Raw genomic sequence first — 22565 nt, forward strand, 5'->3', positions numbered from 1 at the left:
TAAAATTAAAATTAATAGATTGATTTTGTAGGCCATAGTAAAATATTATCCTAGCTAGAGGTGTAATATAAGACTAACTATGTATATATATATGTAACAGCTCAGACCATCCGTATGAGATATTGTCTGTTTTGAATCTCGTCCGCACGGTTTTAAAAGGCCTCTCAAGAGAAAGGTATCCACACCCTCTTATAAGGCATGCTTTGTTTTCCTTTCTCACAATCCACCCACCCCCTTGGGGCCCAACGAGGACGGGTCCACTGTCCTCGCTGGCACACCGATCCGAGTACTGGTTCTGATACCAACTATAACAGCCCAGACCATCCGAATGAGATATTGTCCGCTTTGGACCCCACTTGTATGGTTTTAAAAGGCTTCTTAAGGGAAATGTATCTACACCTTCTTATAAGGCATGCTTCGTTCTCCTTTCCAACCGATGTACGATCTCACATATATATATATATATATATATATATATAAATATAAAAAAAAAATATATATATATATATATATATAGATTTTTTATAATGTGTGTATCACCTCACCATATTTATGCATGCCTTATATCAAATAATATGTTATCTGACATAAAATTGACTTAAAGGTATGCAAAATATGAGAAGAATAAAGTGCTATTTTTAGCAAAATTATATACATAATAATGTATAATAATTTTCTACTCGGTATCATTACCTAATTACTTATGTTAAATGATACTTGGATTTCGTGTAATCAAGAGTCAGATGCCGAAAAGAATAAAATATTGCCAAAGTCACTTATCTTTGCAATAGACAATCTATCTCCGAAGAGAGATGGCTAATTTTCACAATGATTACATATAATTAATTTCAAACTTTGTACAGTAGTTATATGAAGAGTATTCAATATACCAAAATATTTGGCAAATTATTCTGGCATTTGATTGAGTACATCCAAGGATTGATAAACATTAAGAAGTTGACATTACAAAAAAAAGGAACAACACTTACATCTTACATCTAATTTTTGTCACTATAGACTCATTTCTTGTATATCACCTATAGTGACAAAGGACGTTGACACTTGACTCATAACTACAGATCTCACACCTGTGCACTTTCATTTACAATATACTGTTCATCATAAGAAATGTAACAAAAGGATGCTTAATCGTGATAGTATGTCAATTATCACTGATGGTATGAGATTTAGTTACACACCAAATATCACTGTATAGCCCATAAAAATGCAATGTTAACATTATAATTGTCATCTATTCACCTGGTCAAACCTACCACTTAAATGACAATATTATTGTCACTGATTCTATTTGTATTATTTTTGTTTGGCACAAAAAACTATAGTTATACGATTGAATCCTGTCTTTTTTGTGACATCTTTGTTGTTGACACAAATATTTTCAGTTTCAAACACAATCACTTTTTATTCATGTGACATATTACTCGTTGAGACAAATATTGCCAATTACAATTTACTACGGCCACATATATTGTCAATTACAATTTACCACCGCCTCTGTTCATTTTTGTGACATCTTGCTTGTTGACACAAAAGGTTTCAGTGACAAATTACATATCGTTTTCTGACAGTTTTTTTTTTTTTTTTTTTTTGACATTGACATACCATGGTTAACCATGGTTAAGCGATTGAAACTGTCACAGAAACAATCTTTTTAATTAGTGACAACTCTTTTTATAACTAATAATAAAATATAATTTATTATTTGGTAAAATACTGTTTTTTATCAATTAATTATTTTAGCACTGAATTTTCTTTTAAAAATCTAAAATGACACTTGAAAGAAATGCAATTTACATACAATGAATAATGTTTTATTACCACCAGATATCTTTTACATTAAAATTTCAACAATAAGAACACTACGCAAAGTGCATTTAAATACAATAAGCTTAAAATAAAAGGAGAAAAAAATACATGATGCTTGCCTAGTCTCTAAACCATCTTCATCTTCATTCATTAGCATCTTCAACACCATCTAATGCGGTTTCACATCTTGTTCATGTACAAGTACCCCGTTAAAAAATAATAATACAAAATAAAAAACAACAAGAACAAAAACAAAAGGGGAAAAAATTAGGGACACTAGTAGCAAGCCATTTTTCCTATCTCCAAAAATAGAATAAAATTTTCAAATTATATTGACCAAAAAATGCAATTAAACAGAATTGCTTGAACATATCAAGGGACAGATTTACAAAAATATGCAAGTATTAACAAACACATCAACAATCACTATGCATACATGGTGAAAATAGTAAATAGAAGACCTTTGTTTTCAATAAATTATGGAGTTAGTAACTATTGTTCCAGCCAAAACAAAGCAAAGAAATTAGATTCCAACATGAGCATTTAAGGCAAACAATCAAATGGTCAAATTTACAAACCAGAGGAAGTATTATAGTAGAGCAGCTGATCTTGAACCAAAGACTATGGACTCATCGTTTGTCCCACGATAAGTCACATGGTGTAACCCTCACCGGAAGAAGACATGCAGTCCCATTAGCCATCTAGTTGAATAAAAAGGAAAAAGAATTGAGGAACATACTCATCTCTATTAATCTTCACACAAAAATATATTTAAGGTTAGAAAATTAGAAATTTACACATTCTCTTTAAGTTAAAGAAGCATCAATAATAGGACTTTATCACAAATAAAGATATTGATATCAGTGCTACCACACCAAGCATCACTAGCTTCTCAATATGGAACATTCAAAACTACACGTTCACCATGCCATCATCCTAGCACTAATGTGATAACAAAGCATTTACTCATTCAATGATTGTTTGAGCTCCTTAATATTCTGTTAAGTCATTTCCCCTTTGAGAAATCAAAAACCTCTTCACTTAGGAACTGAACATTGCTAGCTTTACCTACCAATCATTGCTAGCTTCACCAAGTCATGTTGATTGACTCAAAACAGCATAACAATAAAGAGAAAGAAAAATGAGATAAAGAAGCGAAATGCAAATCGTCTATAATGAAATAAAAAAGCAGGATTTAGTAGAAATCTAATTAAAGTGATTCTCTAATAAAAAAATAAAATAAATCAAAACCAGGAGAGAAAAGGTTCATTCATATCACATCAAACACCCTTACCAACTGTTGTTTTGCTTCAATGTTTCCCATTAAATGAATTACCTATTTTCACCAAAACAGACCTATTAGGCCCCCATGACTTGAAACTTTTTTTTTTCCTGCAAAAATATATATAGACATATATATATATATATATACGGAAATTCTATGGTGAGGATGGTCCGCATGAGGACCGCAGTATTAGTGACGGTTTTTCATAGTATTAACGACGGTTTCTTAGAAAATCGTCACCAATACTATGAAAAACCGTCACCAATACTGTGGTCCGCATGAGGACCGTCCGTACCATAGACGAACTGTATATATATATATATATATACATATAAATAGAGAGATTGATTGTGAATGACTATGAACAAACCCAGTTAATGCTTTTCATTTTACTGATTTGTTGAGATAAGGACAGTAACTAATAGTATTTTTTATTCCCTATTTTTCTACTAAAACCATAAACTCTTCTTAGAAATTAAAGCACAGCTTGCATGCCAACTCAACAAACTCTGCTAATGGTAATTCATATGTGATTGATGCTTTATTCTTGGTAATATATTTCATTTCCTTAAACTCCCCTCGTCTTTCTAGAGCCAACTCCATGAGTGAACCAACATAGTCAAGTATCTCAATCAATCTATAAACATGAGTTTAAAGTAAATTACATAGAACTTCACCAAATGTTGAAAATAATGTCTTACTTACCATAGAAAAACGATCTATAAAATTAAGAGCTACAAGGCTTATCTGCAATTACTAAGCGAAATAAATATCTAAAAGTTCAAGTATTCACCTTAACAAAAGGCTATTAATTGACTTCTTTCTTCGAGGATCAGGAAGTAAAGATGGATTTGAGCACTCAACCTTCAAGGAATTTAGATAGAGCATGATTGTGATATTAAACAACATCCATATTACTAACCAAGAACAAATAAATCATCATTTAACCATAAAAAAACATCACATCAAACAAATGAATTTAAAGATAATAAATTTTAGAAAATTATACTGAAGAATTGAATATCTCTAGAGGTCCTACAATGTTAATTCCTAACAAGGCTACCATAAATATTGCTCATAAATCTAGTTCAAGATGACATAATTAAACATGTGTAAATGATTTGTAGCATGTTATCATGATAAAACTGAAAAGCTTGCATGCCTTTTATATCCAACAAAGAATTTGATTGCTGATATTCTCATAAAAGGACTTTAAGAAACAACATTTGAGTTACTAACTAGCAAGTTAGGCATGAAAGATATCTTTGAATCAGCTGACAAGAAAAGTGGGAAATTTCATAGGTTAGGACTCTATTTCATAAATAGAATCCTTAATTTAAGAATTAAATTAAATTTTATTTCATCACTTGTATCCTTAAGTAGTAAAATAATGCCCCATGTTTTCATTTAGCAACTATACTTCAAATATGATGTCTAAAGTAGCTGCCATATCTCAGAGTACACATTTTATTTAAAGAAGAAAAAGAAAAAGTAAAATGAGAATTTTTATAACATTTTGAAATCAGACCCTACAATTCTTTTGTCATTTTGTGTCTACATATAATGCAATTACAATTACAAACAAAAAATTTATTGAAACATCCTTGAACATTAAACGTAACAAAACGAAATAAGTTTAGGATTGAGAAGAAAATACAGTATCACCGTTCAGGCAGTTCACTCTGTATACAACACTAGGAGTAGTAGCTATAAGGCTCAAATTGTATTCTCTCTTGAGGCTTTCCCGTAAAATAAATTCCAATAGTCTATCAGCATTTCAAAGACTCAGAGAAGGAAATCAATAATGGTAGCAGTCAACACTTTCAGATCGTAAGTGGCAAATCGTATAAACAGAGCAAACCTACACAATTTTCATAGAATCTAATAGTTACTCCATCATTGTCATTCATAACAGGTACTCACTATGCCAAGGCTAGCTGTCAACCCACGGCTGCCATTTGCTACACCTGAAACATAGTTCAACAAAAAGGTCCAAAAAATAACAAAAATCTACTTTGCAGATGCAAGTGTCAAAGAAAAGTATTATAATTCAAACAATAACATAGTAATATTCAGAATCACCTCCTAATTGATTCCCTGATTTTGCCGATCCTTTTACTAATGAGTGCCCTTAAACCACGAGTAGAATTAGATAATCCAACACATATTCTTATATATTTATTGGTATATATATTTTAGTTAAAGATACCCTTAATTTAGTCCTCCATACAACTTAAATGACAAAACAAACATATTGATGAAAGACATAAAATTTATATAACTCATATAGATAGCAATTAGAACAAATGCGGGAATTTAATAAGATATCATCAAGACAAGTACTTACAAACCTCATATAAAAGACAGACATTTTATATAGAAAGTTAAATTGTCTAAAGGCTTTTACATTGTACTAACAAGTTTGGTTCCAACATATATTACCTCTAATACAGGTTTTACATGTCCCATTGATTCTTCTTTGAACTTAATATCACTGATGGTCTCAACCGGATAAATGATAACAAAAAATAATTTCAGTACGAAAATATGCTTTAAAACTATAAGGAGAAGCATCTACCTGTCCACTTGGTCTCTATGTACGTGTATATGTGCAAGAATACATGTTTATATACATATATCTGTGTCTAGTTTCTAAATCTTCAATTGAAGCCTTGATCTTGTCAAGTAAATGAATCATGATTTATGGCCCCATTGTGCATAATAAATTAATCTAGTTTATGAAAGGAAAATTACTCATCCTATTCACCAAACAACAGTTATTTATTTTTTCTTCATCATTTACAAGCGTTTCTTTTGAGTAATGGGTGCTGTTCAGTCAGTGTTGAAACTTATGGAAACCATGCAATACAAACAGATAAAAATAAGTACAACATATTTTCAGGGACATATTTGGGTAAGAAAATTGAAGCCACTAATAACATCACCCTCCTGATCGACATCCATAAGTCCACCCTTCTCTAGAAAGATCAGAAAAATAATAATTCTTTTTTTTTTTGCAATTAAAATAGGGAATGGTAAGGACTTACTAAAATGTGGCTCCTCAAATTCCATCCAATTTCTCTTTTTCCTCCGGGAAACATCCCTATGAACGCCAATGACATGCTGGTAATCTACCATTCCCTTGAATATTCAAAACCAGAAAAAATCAATCAGTTCAAAAATTGTAAAAACAAAAAGGAAAATATTAACCGAGGAGAACTAGAAGAATCAACTGCTAAATTGATGGAAGAAATTGATGGTGGTGGAAAAGTTTTTCATCAATGGAACTTGCATCCCGAACCGAAGCATACAAATACATTGGTTTCCTAAGAAACCCTTCGCCTTCCATCTTCTCCTTCCTCACACCATTCCCATTAATCACCACTCTATCAAATTAGTACCCCACTTGATCATGTACTGGTGAAACCCATCAGCTCAATCAAAACTTAGATCGTGGACTTGCTCAATGTTGCCAACACCCCTGCGGTGATCATCGACAAGGGTTATGGAGTTGGAGTGGCAGCAGTGAGTGTGGGTGGTCAATAGTGTTTTGTTCTTGGGGTAGGGGTTTTGTGGTATGAAGGAGTCTATGGGTGGAGAGATGGGTTTGCCATTGGAGTTGCAGGTGGTGGAGATTTAGTGAGAGAAGAGGGATGTGGATGCGGAATGGATGAATGGGTGACTCCCACCTCCTTTGGGCAAAAGGATTCAAGTGACGGGATTTGGACTAGGACAAAATTTTAAAATTTTCATAGTAGGAGATACCCAAACGATGTCGTTTTTGGCTTGTAAACAACAAAATTTCAATTTTTTATTGTCACTATTGCTGATTAACTGGCCAACATGAAAATTATCAGTGACAGCTTATAGCCATTTGTCACACATAGATTGAAAAACTCGGAGGGAAATGTGGCACCAAAAAATTTTGGGGCATCAATGACGACAACTATGTGACAACGTGAAAGTTGTCACAAATTATATGGTTAAAACTTGACAATATGATAAGGCCAAAATGGTATAAGTGAAATTGGGCATTTGGACTTGGCCAAAATGTTACAACTTTGATAAGTTTGAGATACGTAAAAGATGTCTTTAGGCCTTAAAGAAAATAGTTGTAACTTTTATTGTCACTATCGATGATTTTTTCAGTGACAATTTAAATAGTCTATCACAATTGGACTCAAATATTTAGGTTAAAAAGTGGCACCAAGAAATTTTAGAGGGTGACAACAACCATGTAACAACACAAAAGTTATCACTAAATCTATAATACTATGATGGAAAAAGTTTTTATCACTGATACAGTATAATACTGTGATAATAAACAAATTTTCATATTCATTGTCATAGTTGCTGGGCCTTCAGTGACAAGTTTTTAATGATTTCAAAAATTATGTGTTGCTTTTTTTTTTTTTTGGTAGTTTGATTAGTAGTTAGTTACATGATTTGTACATTGTTAGATCTAGATATTTAATGGATAAAACGAACATTGTTGTTAAATATTTTGGTATATAAAATTGCCTTTATATATTGTGTGTGTGTGTGTGTGTGTGTGTGTATAATCTTAATCTATTTGTTAGATATTTCCTTTAACATTGGAAATCATGTTGGCAATGCATGGAATCTACTAAAAATGACTATATGTAGACCCGTCTCTTTTGGGTTTTTTTTCTTGGATCTTTGGCTCTGATACTTAGTTGAGTTACCATTTATTTCAAAATTTTAAGCTTACGGAAAGTAGATTTTCATTTGATTTATATTTTTCTTTAATAGCTTCCAATGAGTTTGAAAGCCACGTTTTCATCCATAGTTGTAGCCTTCCCTTAACTCTACTAGATGTTAAGTTAGCAAGTCAACAATAATTCTTATATTTATCCTGAATATCACAAGCATGTTTACTGTGCTTGGGCATGTGTCATTCCTCTGTACGAGAGAATGGGTTTAAATTAATTTCTTTTCAAGCTGTTGGTGGAAAACACATACATGTGGAATACAATGGTCTTCTGCTATCAAGCAAATAGCTAAAAGGACTAGAAAGTACATGTGGAATGCACAGTGGTCTTCTGCTGTCCAGCAAATTGCTCATGGGACTCCTCCACTTGTAAGTTCAATAGAAGATCTATTGCATGATGCTTTCCGTACTTTACCTGCCAATTGTGAGCCTTCTCTTTAATATGTTCTGGACAAAAGTTTTGAGTGTGTTCCCCCACCACCCCCCTAGGATTGCTGTATTCTCTATCTGCTTTACCCTTCCCATGGTGATGCATAGGCATCGTCACATTCATCCTGTTAACATCTCATAGTGGAACTATATAAATTGTAGTGTGTTTTCACTAAACAAATTTACTTGTAGTAGTAGTATGAATTGTAACTGCACATGATACTTGTAACTGGCAGGTGCAAAATTTACGAGTCAAAGCAATTTTCAATATCATCTCATGATTTACTAGCAAGATAAATGCTTTATTTGATATACGCATATCAATCAGCAATATATTGCTATTTTCAAAGTATTGCTTGATATTTATGCCAATTGATTCCATTGTTCCAATTGTTTTTTTCACTAAAAGACAATAGCATCCAACCTGTTCAATGTTCATTTCCAAAAAGAAATATCTAAGAGTTATGGGAAATGGTCATCTCCAAAAGCCTTTGATGTGATTGATTACCATGCCTAATGTCAAGTGGAATAAGGGTTGTACTTCTAAGGTTCTTCCCTTCCCCATGCATTTCCTCAGATTAGGCAACCTTTTAGATTGTCCATATGAACTCTGGCCAATTGCATTCGTGTATGGTTGGAATTGGTCTGCTGAGTATTTTATCATTCAAGTGAAATTTTATGACAATATGTGGCCCTCAAGTTGTTAGTTTTGTGAAATGGCTTGATGATGAGTTGGAACTCAATGCTCTTCATAACCCTGGTAGCCGTCGTGGAAGTGGCAATGAGAAAGCTGCTGTACAATTTCAGGTTATTTAACTTCATAAAATTTAATGGTGAATCAAATGTCTTCTTTTTAAGCTCAATGATTGTTTAGTATTTACCAAATTCACACTACCTAGTTTTTGATATTGCAAAAAAATGTGGTTTTACACTTTAGCTGCTGGAGTTCACTTTCCACATACATTGAAATATAATCTCTTTGTTGGACTTCCGTGTTCTCATTTGATGTTGGGAATATTACTTTCCAATGTTTTGCAAGTGTTAAAGTTATGCATATCTTCTTGCGGTAGCATTTTTGGAGATTATATGTTTCAGGTGGCATTATTAATGGTGGCACTAGTTTAAATGCTTCTAAAAGTGCATTTAGTTGTGTGTTTGCACCAAATCTTATGCCAGTTGTCTTCCGATGCTTAATGGCAATTGTCAGCAGGGATTTCGAAACAACAGTGTTATGGTTGGTATGTCTTTTTCAAAAGCATGTGAAGTTAACCTGTGTATTGAATTTTTCTTCTCGAATAGAGGAGATGCCTCTATCGAGGGATACTCCTGGTTTAGTATCACATGAATTGGTCTTCAGATAGCTAAATTGATTTTTTTTTTTAATTTTTTTTTTGTATCATTTAAAAATGTAAATTTGGAATGTGGTTGGAGGCGTTTATGATGGTTTTTGTGTGGGCTTGCATAGAGGTTTTAGGTTCAAAGCTTACCTAGTATACGTAATCTTCAGTAAGAAAATGAGCCTTTATGTATTGTGTTTTGGGGCTGACACTTTTCTTTTAACACCTTACTGCATTCTTCTACATCCTCACTTTTGGTGTAAACTATTAGTGTGTGTATATATATATATATATACATATATCTGATAAATATAATTGTATTTTTGGCTTTCCTTTAAAATAAGAAAAAGTGATAGCAAGTGTTCAAGGATACAACTTTTTGAAAATCTTTCTGTTTCCTTCAATTCATATCATAGTATATTTTGGATTCAACTTGTTTCAGTGTAAAATGTCCCTTAATAAATTAACTTTTGGCATGCATGGATAAATTGGTAGTTGTGTAATTTCCAATGATGACTCAATTATTGATAGTTGGCACTAGCAAGAAATATGTTGGCAATTCTGAAAAGGTGATCGAGAGCATTAGTGATGCCGGAATGTTGGTTTTCCTTGTGGAAGTGGGAATGTCTAGCTCTAGCTATTGTCATTAGGAAAAATGTTTTAGCTGCAAGATGCCAGCTTTCTTGATGTAGAAGCTTTCAATTAAACAAGAAAAATGAATTTATCATTCACAAACAACCAGCAAAGGAAGCTATTAGAAACTCAGCTTAGTCACCTAGCTATTTCATATGTTGAAGAAGATAAAAATTGTCTACTCGAAAGATGGAAAACTATTACATATATAAACCTAAAAATGAAAATGGTATGTTTTAAACAATTATCCTAGAAAGATCAAAATGGTGTGTTTTTGATTTGGGTCACGTGAACCTTGGCACATGCAATGCAATGTTGCTACTAGTGCTGCATTGTTGCTGTTAGTGTTGTTGCTGGTGCTGCTGTATTACTGCTGGTGCTGCCGAGCTTGTTGTTGCTGCTGCTGAGCTTGCTGTGTTGCTATCGAGCTACTGTGTTGATGCCGAGTTATGTTGCTGCCGCCGAGCTATGTTGCTGTCGAGCTATGTTGCTGCACCTCCATCAACTCCTTCCCGGTGTCAGGAAAGTCATCCTCGAGTTGTAAAGAAAGAGTAGGAGAAGCATCTTGAGGAAGATATGGATGGAGATCAGCAACGTTGAACACAGGAGAGATGTGGAGATCTTCAGGTAAATCAAGGTGATAAGCATTTGGCCCAACACATTTGGAGATGACAAAAGGACCAAGTTTGCGAGGTTTCAGTTTGTTGTATGTACCGGAGGGAAATGTTCCTTTCGCAGGTAAACCATGACTAAATCACCTTCAGCATAAGTTTTGTGGTGACGATGGGCATCCGCGGATGCCTTATATTTAAGGTTGGCTTTCTCAATTTTATGTTGAATCTCTTTATGAAAATGGGTATAATTTTTAGTAAAGGTGGCAGCTCCTTAATGAGTTGACATAGGGAGTGAAATGAGGTCAACGGTATTGTTGGGTATCTTTGTATACACAATGGCAAAAGGCGGATGACTGGTGGAACGATTAACCATGCTATTATAGGCAAATTCAACCTGTGGAAGGAGAGAGTCCCACTGTTTTGGTTTGTCTAAAGCTAGACTACGAAACATGGTACCAAGTGTACAGTTGACAACTTCAGTTTAGCCATCGATTTGGGGACGGTAAGGACTGCTATACTGCAACTTGGTATCAAATTTCTTCCATAAAACTTTCCAAAAATGGTTGACAAATTTGACATCTCTATCAGAAGTGATGGTTTTTGGAATGCCATGTAAATGGACCACCTCCCGGAAGAATAAGTGAGCTACAAAGCTTGCATCTAAGGCTTTCTTACAGGGAAGAAAGTAAGCCATTTTGGAAAAGCGATCAACGACTACAAAAATGGAATCAACTCGTCTGACAATCATTGGAAGGCCAAGGATGACGTCCATAGAAAGATCCTCCCAAATTGTAACAGAAGTTGGCGGAGGAGTATACAAACCAGTGTTTTGGGTATGCCCTTTGGCAATTTGGCAGGTGGGACAACAGGTAACAAAAGAGGCTATTTGGGCAGTCATTTTAGGCCAAAAGAAGCGTTGGGTGATAGCCAATGTGGTCTTATCACGTCCAGCATGTGCAACCAAGCCACCCGAATGAAGATCATTCATTATCAACTCTCATAGTGATGTCTTAGGAATACACAATTGGTTACCTTTGAAGAGATAGCCATTTAGAATATGATAATCATCCATGTTGTGGTGGAGTTGGCATTGGTCCCATATGAAAGAAAAATCTTCATCTTTAGCATACAATTTCTTGAGGTAGCTGAAATCTTGGAGGTTTAATTTCAAAATGGTGAGGAGTGAATACCTTCGGCTCAACGCACCACTACAGTATTATGACGTCCAGTTTTGTGGTTGAAGGTGTAGTGGAATTATTGAAGAAACTCAAGCCAATGAGCATGTAGGTCATTGAGTTTTTTTTGTGAATTGAGATATTTAAGAGGGTGATGATCACTACGGAGAATGAAATCCTTTTGAATAAGGTAGTGTTGCCAATGATCAAAAGCACGAATGACAGCATAGAGCTTTTGTTCATAGGTGGACCATTTCTGCTGGGCTGGACAAAGTTTTTCACTAAAGAACTCAATTGGTCGGCCTTCTTGAGTGAGGACAGCTCCAATTCCTACCTTGGATTCATCGGTGTCAACTTTAAACACTTTGTCAAAATTTGACAATACTAGGACTGGTGCATTGGTGAGTTTATTCTTCAAAAGTTCAAAGCTGTCTTGTTATGGTTGTCCCCATTTGAAATCATCCTTCTTAAAACTTGTTGTTAATGGTGCAGCTATTTCACTAAAATTCTTAATAAACCTTCGATAGAAAGTGGCAAAGCCATGAAAACTTTTTAATTCGGTGACATTCTTAGGTGGAGGCCAATCAGTTATCACTTGTATCTTCTTGGGATCGGTATGGATCCCTTCCTTGCTGATAATGAAACCTAGAAAAAGAAGTCAGTTAGTGGCAAACTCACACTTGTGAATGCTAAGGTATAGCTTATTCTCCCTCAGCACTTGTAGAACCTTTCTTAGATAAGTTAAGTGGTCTTCTTTGGATTTGCTAAACACCAAAATGTCATCAAAGTATACCACCACAAATTGGCCAATAAAAGGTTTGAGAATTTGGTTCATGAGTCTCATGAATGTACTTAAAGCATTGCAAAGGCCAAACGGCATTAGTTACCACTCATACAATCCTTCTCGGGTTTTGAATGCAGTCTTCCACTCATCCCCTAGTTGGATTTTAATCTAGTGGTAGCCACTTCTGAGGTCCAATCTGGAGAAGATGTTAGAGCCTTCAAGTTTGTCCAGTATACCTTCTAACCGTGGAATTGGGAACCTATATTTAATGGTGATTTTGTTAATGGCTCGGCTGTCCACACACATACGCCATGTTTTGTCTTTCTTTAGGACCAAGAAGGCTGGAACGGTACATGGACCAAGGCTTGGATGTATCAAGTTCTTTGAAAAGAGCTCATCTACTATACCTTGCAAGATTGCATGTTCTGTGGGACTCATTCGGTAATGGGGCAAATTTGGAAGACTTGCACCAGGACGTAAGTCAATATTATGTTGTAGATCACAGAAAGGAGGTAATTCATTTAGAAGTTCAGTTGGTGAGAGGTGACTATATTCTTCAAGGAGTGGTTGAATGGTTGGTGGAATAGTAATGTTACTCTCTGTCATCTCTGCATCCTTAAGAATAAGGGCAATTAAAGCATGAGAGTGGTTGTACTGTGAGGAATCTTGTGTAGCACTGGGAGTGTTAAGTTGGCCACATAAGTTTTGATGTGGGTGTCACAGCTTATCTCTGGAAGTTTTGTGTGGACCTATTCCTGGTGGGGTTGGTGGTAAGAGGACAATTTTCTTATTATGCCAAATGAATGAATATGTTTTTGCCTCCCATTGTGCTGTACATTTCGGTCAAAAAGCCATGGTCTCCCCAATAGTATGTGGCAAGCATCCATCCGAATTATGTCACACTTAATAGTATTAATATAGTTGCTGCCAATAGAAAATGTGACATTGCTTATTTCGGTTACCTGAATTTTGGAGTCTTGCTTAACCCAACCAATATTGTAAGGTTCAGGATGAGGCTTAGTGGGTAATTGTAAAGCATTAACTAATGCTTTTGAAACAACATTCTCGGTGCTACCTCCATCTATGATTACTTCACACACTTTGCCATTGATGGTGCACTTGGTTTTGAAGAGTGAATGCCGTTAGATAGACGTGATCTTCTTGGCTAAATAGAGCATTTTCTGCAATATGCATATCACAAGCTCTCCCCCAATGTCATCCCCACTAATCTCATCAATTGCTTCTACAAATTCAGCACCCATTTCATCCCCTTCGTCACCAATTTCTTCCAATTCCTCATGCATATGCATCAATTTCCGTTGAGAACACTCATTGGACCTATGTCCCAATTGATTGCATTTAAAACATTTGATTGGGTATGGGCATGCATAAGGATTGGCATTTGTGGGATGATTGGATGGTCTTGAAGGTTGGTTGTAATTGGGTTGGAATAGTGGTACTTTCCCTGCAGCTTTGGTGTTCTATTCGTGTGGTTGTTTGGAGTTGGTATGGGTAGGATATGAAGTGAAATTGGTTGATTTATGGTGCTGTTGATATGGTCTTGGTTTATCGAAGTAGAAGTCTGATAGAGGTTTCCATTTGTGGGGAGGTCAGGTAGCTGAATCCGGGACTGACAGTTGCCTCTCTACTCTGTTTGCTAAATTCACAGCTGCATTAAAGTTAGCAATGGGGCTTAAATGGAGCTTCTCTCTAATTAGTTTTTGAAGCCCATGGATATATCGAGCCATTTCTTAACGTTCTGTCTCTTGCAAGTTATTACGGGAGCTCAAACAAAAGAATTTAGTAGTGTAGTCATTCACAGTTCTATTACCTTGGTGGAAACTATGGTACTGTTCATAAAGCAATTAGTCATAATCCTCTGGCAAGAACCGTGCCTTGAGCAATTGCTTCATTCGGTGCCAAGATCTAATAGGTTCCTTTCCTTCTTTCCTTCTGTTGGCTTGCAATTGCTCCCACCAAGCAGAACACTACCCTTAAGCTTATAAGCCACCAATTTGACCTGTTGTGCTCTGGTGATATACATGTAGTCTAAGAATGACTCAACATTTTGAATCCAATCTAAGAAGCTTTCTATAACAATTTGGCCATCAGACATAGGCAGATCAATTTTAATTTTATAAGCCGTATCTCAATGTTGATCATACCTGGGTGGAGATCCTGACTGTCCAAAATGGTGGTTAGGGAAATGATATCCAAGCCTACGTCGTGGTTGGTTAAAGAGAGTTGCCTCAATGTCATCATCTGAGTTGGTGTTCGGCAATGGGAGCTGGTTAGGGTAAAAATTTCGCAGAGAGTGAGATGGTGGTGGTGGATTTATTGCCAAGGAAAAATCTGGCCGTGGCTGGGTGTTTTGGGTCCGAATTGGTGCCGGTGGGTGGCAAGCTAGCTCTCGCTCTCTCGCTCCAGCAACCGGTGGTGTTAAAGGTGGTGGTGAAGTTTGTTGAAGCAAGGATTGTTGGATGACTAAGGCAAGATTCTCGATCTGCTGCTCCACACCTCGGATGGCTACCAAAATGGCTTTCGTACCCTGGTCTTCTCCATTGGTACAGCTGCTACCTTCATTAGAATTGGCCATAACAGGATTCCCGACGATCTCCCAGCTCTGATACCAATTTGATGTAGAAGCTTTCAATTAAACAAGAAAAATGAATTTATCATTTACAAACAACCAGCAAAGGAAGCTGGAAGCTCAGCTTGTTCATCAAGCTATTTCATATATTGAAGAAGATAAAAATTGTCTACTTGAAAGATGGAAACTATTACATATATAAACCTAAAAATGAAAACGGTGCGTTTTAAACAATTATTCTAGAAAGATCAAAATGGTGTGTTTTTTATTTGGGTCATGTGAACCTTGGCACATGCAATGCTATGTTGCTGCTAGTATGGCATTGTTGTTGCTGGTGTTGTTGCTGGTGCTGCTGTATTGCTGCTGGTGCTACTGCGGGTGCTACCGAGCTTGTTGTTGCTGCTGTCGAGCTTGCTGTGTTGCTGCCAAGCTGCTGTTGCCGAGCTACTGTGTTGCTGCCGAGCTGCTGTTACAGAGCTATGTTGATGCCGAGCTGTCGAGCTATGTTGCTTCACCTCCATCATTTCTCTTAGGATTAGGTTGTTGTCTTCTAGGTCTTTATTTTTTAGGGAAAATGTTCAATCTCTCTGGTGATTTTTCTGAGGAGTAACTGTTTGTAACATGTTACTCAGAACTCTGGAAATATGGGAAGAAAAATTCTATATTCTACAATAAAAACAGGACCTTAACCAACTATATAAAAGAATAGAAGTACGATATTCATTTTCTTGTATGAAGTTATGGATTTGCTCTTTGTGAGTGTGGCATGTCAGCATCACCAGTGTTTTGATATGGTTTCAGGAACATCAGATTTCACAAACTGGCATGCAACCTGGGTGCAGAGTCAACTTTGTCTGCCTATGATTGATTTCTGATCAAAAGTATGTCCTAGAGGGAGGAACATATTCGTAGTGTTGCTGTTAACTTGTTGGTCCAACTTAGAGATAAATTTCCACAGGTGAAATTACACTACTAGTAAAGTCTTTATTCGTTTCTTATGCCATTTGACATGGCCGTTTAGTTTTGAACAATGCACCTCCATGCTTGCAGGTTTTATGGATATCATTCTATTTTCATTCCCTGCTATTCTCAATGCATAATGACTCCCCTTCTGTTGTTGTCAACAATCCTAACTGGATGGTGACAGTGGGTTCTTTGTACCAAAAAATTGTTCAAGAATGGATTATTAAATCACTTTCACACGCACCTTGTACTACCCAGGGTCTTTTACAGGTTGGCAAGTTGATCATGTGGAATAAACTTAATTTCTTTAAATAATATTTATTTATTTTTATTCCAAATCTGTGCATCTGAATAGCATGCCAGTCGTTAGGTAATTTATATCGTTTCTCGACTCTGAGTGTAAGCTTTTTAGCATAAATGCATTGTTCGCACCTTAAGCTAGAAACAGAAACATTGTAGAATAATTGAGGGAATAAATGTTCTAAATAAAGAAAAGATGGATGACCTAAACAGCAATGCCATAAAAGAATCTTACCTTTATCAGACATCCCTCGTGCTACTTGAAAACCATGTCCATGTTCAGATGGTAAGTGTCTTGTCCCCTCCAAATAGCAAAGACCTCCCCTTTCCTTACCAATGCCAATGTCATCTTCGTAAGATTGTCCTGAAATACACAATGAGTTGAATGAAAGGTTACAGAACAATTAAGATATTTGGTGATCTTGCTAATCGAAACGAGATTATTTGAAAGATTAGGCACAAGTATAATAATAACACATGGAAACCAATGGTGATAGTGAGATATTCCGTTCCCCTGAGATTGGAATAGGAGTCTCATGAGCAACTTGGACAGACTTGATCAATGAAGGCATTAGTGAGTCAAGTAAAAAAGAATCATTAATCATATGATCAGTGGCCCATAAATAATAATTCAATTCTTATCAGCAGCAAAAATAAGGCCAAACCAGAATTTCTTCCCTAGAAGACACTCAGAGTCATACGAGAAGCAGAAGATGGAGAGGTATCTATGAAAGCAACCTGAGCAAATTTCTTTTTTCACTTTTTAGCTTGCTTAAGTTTTTACCACTCCAGATAGCCATGCTTCTTCCAGCAAAAATCTTCAGTATGCCTGGTGCTATTACAATGAGTGCAAAAATGAGAAAAGGAATTGGAAGAAGAAACATGTGGTATTGGTCGAGTGTTATTCTTTTGGACAGCTAGGGTTGAACCTTTAAAGTGATCTTTCGCTCTCATGGTGAGCTATCTCTACTCTTCACACCGAACCATTGAATATGTCTCTTTTAGACTTGGCAAAGGAGAAGTAGCCATAACCCGACTACTAACGTGATCTAAATTGTGATTAAGGCCCCCAAGAAACATATAGACTCGATCCTCAGCAATACGTTTCCTTTGTTTATCAATATCTGTTGGACATGTGATATTGTTGGGTCTCCGATAAGCAAGTTCCATAAATATTGAGTTCAAATCATTATATTATTCTGCAACAGGCTGACCATCTTGTTCTAATTGAAAGAACTTCTTCATCAATTCATAGACTTGAGAAGAATTGGAGATGTCAAGATAGCTCCTCCTTACTGTTTTCCAAGCATCCTTAGCCGTTCCACGCTGTACAAAATGGGACATTAGTTTATCACTTATGGAATTAATTAAACAAGACTTCAAAAGAGCATCTTCAGCCTCCAACTCATCATAGCTTGGATCACCCTCTTTAGGTGTAGTCTTTCTCCCTATAATGAGCCCTTCTTTTTCCTTCCAACAATGTGCATCTCCAAAACTTGGGACTAAACACGATAACCATCCGGTTTAGTATGGATTGAAGAAGAAGTCTCATGAATGGTCATGTTGGTGGACTGTTGGCTTTGAGGAATTTCTGAGTCAAGCTTTGTAGACATAGTGGCTATGGAATAGGTAGAAAATAGAAAAGCAAATAAAGACAGAAAAAACAACAGTGGAATTTTTTTCTTTTGCTTTGATGCCAAATTGATAAATTCACTTGATAAATTCCATATATCACAAAGGGTATTAATATAGAATACTCATAACCTACTATAGGAAAAGTCAATTAAACAATAATTCTAATAAATTAATTCCTATCTAAATAATGGAATATAATTATATAGTATTAATACAGCTGTACATGCTAACTCAAACATTCAAACTTGATAGTTTAAGCTGTACATGCTAACTCAAACATTAAAACATGATAGTTTGTGTTTCCAACTAAGATACATAAAGAAAAATATAAGTAAAGAAAAATATAATATGAGCCTCACATACTTAGAAATCCAACTACCGGTTCCTTATTGCCTTAAATGCTCCTTCAATAGCTACATAAACATCAAATAAACACTGAGCATATAATTACATTACCCAAAAAAAAAAAAATTGTGAAGAAGATATAATCTCAATAAAAAAATAAAAAGATAAAAGAGTACGAAAAGTTAAGCCTTGTGAACAAGAAGAGTGCCAACAACATCAAAAGGCAAAGCCTTGTGAGTAATTTCACCATACAACGACCTTCAATAATCCTCATTATCTTTCACACCCAAAATTTCCCATCCCATGTGCCTGAATACAATTACCTCAAACTCCTTAGAGGCCAGAGCAGAAAATAAATAAGTACATAAACTAGTTCAAACATTGAATAATGATTAAAGATCTTAGACATAAACATGCCAAGATAAATGAGCCCATGCCCCTATGCAAACTGAATGGGAACCAAACAAATCAAAGTGAATTAGACTTCTAAAATATCCAATTCCAAAACAAAAACAAGATCTAGCTAAAGTCAAAATTTTGAATCAAAATGTAAAATTCTGATTATAAAAAAAAAAAACAATAATTATAGAGAGAGAAAAAGAAAATAATGATAATAAGCAGGTAACTAGATTACTATTAGGGTGATCTAGATCCAAGTACTTGACGTCGACAGCTTCATTGGAAGGAAGATAGATTGCTCTGTAACCCGTAGCGCTGGCAACATATCCGACCTCTTCAAGAAGCTTATAGTTGCTCACAATGTAAGCCTTGGAATTGCCTCTCATCCTTCCAATATGGGGCTCTTGGCAATAAAACCAAGATCCAGAGAAAGAGGGAGAAGGGGGTTAGGTTGGATAGAGATCGAGAGGAAGACGGCGAGCAAGAGACCAAGGTTAGGAGTAGAGAAGAAGATCAAGAGGGAGAGAGAGAGATTTAGAGGAGGTACATTACGAAGAGTGAAGTTGGGCACGGGGGGTAAGTGAAATGGAAATCTAGACTTGGAAAATATTTGGGGATTTTCACATTGTTGGTGTTACTAAACGACGTTGTTTTGGACTTAGACAAAATTGTTGCAATTATTTGCTGTTAATGTTAATGATCAACTCGTCAACATGAAAAGTATCGGTGACAACTTGTAAATCCTCATCACAATGGGGTTCAAAAAATTGGGAGGAAAGTTGGCACCAATATATTTTGGGGCTTTCTATGTCAAAAACCATGTGACAACGAGGAAAGTGCCACCAAATATATGGTTGGAGCATGCTAATGTGACAGGGATAATTATTGTCACTAAACCATGCTTGATAATGTGACAATGCACATTATTGTCAAAGTTGCTGGCCATTCAGTGACTTCTTTTTCTTTTCTTTTCTTTTTTTTTTTATTTTTTTTTTTTGCGTCAACTAAAAATTTGTAGGAATTGCTTAGATTTTTTGTAATGGAAGCTTTTCTGCCTAATAACCACAACGATTGCAGTATAATTTGTTAACATTTCATTTTTACATTAGAATATTTTAACTTTATTAAAATTAGGACACACGTCTATGGAAATATATATGATGCGGCATATCCAAGTTAGGAAATTATGTTCAAATATATACTTTGTCAACAAACAAACGTGCATAACTTTTTAACGTTAAATGTTTCAGCCAAAAAAAAAAAACTTTTTAACGTTAAATGAAACATCAGATAGACATATAAAGTATAATTTTATCATCTGGATGGTTTAGATATAAATGATAATTTTGAAAAATAATCATGTTAAAATTTTTAACTTTTTCTGTGTGAGAAAAAAGGACATCTTTTCCTCTTTATTCTTTTATCCGCATTCAAATCATCAGGATAATAGTTAGATTATATATTTACATTTATATATATATATAGCAGAAAAAGAATACTGCATTTTCCTTTTTAACGATAAATATACTGTTGTTTTCTTTTAAGTGCCACATCTTTAATATCCATATTTCCCTATTTTGTCATGTTTGTCAACTTCGGTCTGTCCTTTTTCTTGTTTTCTTGCTAAATAAACTCTAACGGTCTTTTGTTTTTAAATAAATTAGTTATATACTCGTGCGATGTACGGCATATACAATTATTATATATTATTTTAATAATAAATATAAAAAAGAATTATAATCAAATCATATATAAAGTATCATAAAAACAAATTAAACCATGACTTTCAATTCAATATAATTAATCTAAATTTTGAAAAACTTCTTTAAAAACCACATTAATAATTGAATTGGTAGGTTTTCCATCTTTATCACAAATTAATATCTACAATTTTTTGATATTTGTAACTCTGAAGACTGCAACTGGTCTTTTAAGATAAAATCCGACATGCGAAAGAGATTGATTTTGGCTCTTATTAATAGTCATCGCATATGATACAACCAAAAAATATTGTCTTCTTTTAAACTTAAAAAGGAACCTTGGGTCCAATGGAGTTAAAGTCATTCTTGAAATAAAAACTTTAAACCTGGCATTGCTTCTTGAAATAACTTTTCCTTCGAGAACATGATTGCCAAACCTTGTAATGATCAATCTAGTCCCATTGCACAATCCCAAAGAATGATCAATATTTCTTAATAGTATAACGGAGACACCGACCTTCAATTTCAACTAATGATTAGGCACCCCAGAGCATTTTATAGCATTCCAAAATTCATGTATATGAAAATCTCCTATAAGATCAATGTTTGAATCAGATCTGTAAGTTGCGTCAGAACTTAAATATGTATTTTTCTAAGTTCGATTAAAGGAACTCATGTAGTCATTTATGGATTCAACAATGTCAAGAGTTGGAGCAAGTATGGCTCTTTCTTGCAAATATGATGGGTCATTAATATTCTCTGAGAAAGAAGGATACGTGCTATTTACAATAGATGCAACTGAATCTTCTGTATCCTTTATCAAAATATCAACAGGTATATTAATCATTGCATGACCATGTCGGACCGCTAATTGTTCCATCTCCAATACTTGATATCCATTCTAAAAAAGCCTTCAATTCATCCTTATCAATGTTCGAGTCAATACTTTGAAGTCTCATATTTTTTGTCAACTTCAAAACTTTACAATATTTCTACAAATATGATGAGTTTAAAGTTACGAGAACAATGTCTTGCCTACTTGTTTTTGGGATAATCTACAAAATATATCTGAAATCTTCTCCAAACACAACAGTTTTACTTCCAAAACGATACTCCAAACTTAGTGGCTTGCTAAATCTTAAAATATCACTCATAGTCCTGTCCAACGCTTCAAAACAATATATATTCATCATTGGTTTAAATTTTTAAACCTTAAACGAAAGGATAGATATATAATATTATTATATTATTATATATATAATATTATATTGTATAATCTATTTAATAATAATAAGTACAATTATAATAATAATATATTTTATATAGTATATTATATACACATGCACGATATTGTATATATTATATAATATAATAAGTATAATTATCATAATAATAATAATATATTATATAGTATATTATATACACATGCACGATATTATATATAATATTATATTGTATAATATAAGCACAATAATAATAATGATATAAATAACATGTAATGAAACTTATAAAAAAAAAAAATACTCATCCATTAATACTATTTCAATGCTATTAATTTCTTATTTGTCATCAAAACATGCGATCTTCCAAAGTCTAAGAACATGAACTTTGAATGTCCACTGTGTTTTGTTAGCATTGATGTGGTTGATAAAATTGATCTGCCTGGATATATTCTCCAAAATAAAAAAATAAAAAAGTTTTATTGATGATAAATATATTTGGATCTTGTTTTCTTTCAATGTATATTATGAATGCTTGTTAAAAACTAAAAATTTGATATCTATATATAATATTCTCCAATCATAAAAATTAAATTC

The 22565-nt window shown here is 34.5% G+C and overlaps 1 protein-coding gene across 30 annotated transcripts; it reads right to left on the minus strand.

Moving 5' to 3' along the window:
* Positions 1 to 1789: 1789 nt before the first annotated feature.
* LOC125424319 (uncharacterized) lies at positions 1790 to 19832 on the minus strand. Of its 30 annotated transcripts, none has more exons than XR_009634202.1 (5): positions 16905 to 19695; positions 6160 to 6253; positions 5036 to 5079; positions 3906 to 3976; positions 1790 to 3219 (listed from the first exon to the last, which is right to left on the minus strand). XR_009634202.1 is itself a non-coding variant. In XM_060811518.1 (3 exons), the coding sequence occupies exons 1-3, from the start codon at positions 19432 to 19434 to the stop codon at positions 6216 to 6218; spliced, it is 318 nt and encodes a 105-aa protein (XP_060667501.1). In that variant the 5' UTR covers positions 19435 to 19783; the 3' UTR covers positions 3905 to 6215. The 30 variants fall into 30 exon arrangements, 2 of the variants coding, with proteins under 2 accessions (XP_060667501.1, XP_048337357.2); XR_009634205.1 differs by having other exon boundaries at positions 1790 to 2528; positions 16905 to 19692; XR_009634198.1 differs by having other exon boundaries at positions 3906 to 6253; positions 16905 to 17033; positions 18668 to 18717; positions 19310 to 19650.
* Between the last annotated feature and the right edge of the window lie 2733 nt (positions 19833 to 22565).

The sequence above is a fragment of the Ziziphus jujuba genome, chromosome 9 (genome assembly GCF_031755915.1).
Source record: "Ziziphus jujuba cultivar Dongzao chromosome 9, ASM3175591v1".
In the NCBI taxonomy this organism is placed as follows: domain Eukaryota; kingdom Viridiplantae; phylum Streptophyta; class Magnoliopsida; order Rosales; family Rhamnaceae; genus Ziziphus; species Ziziphus jujuba.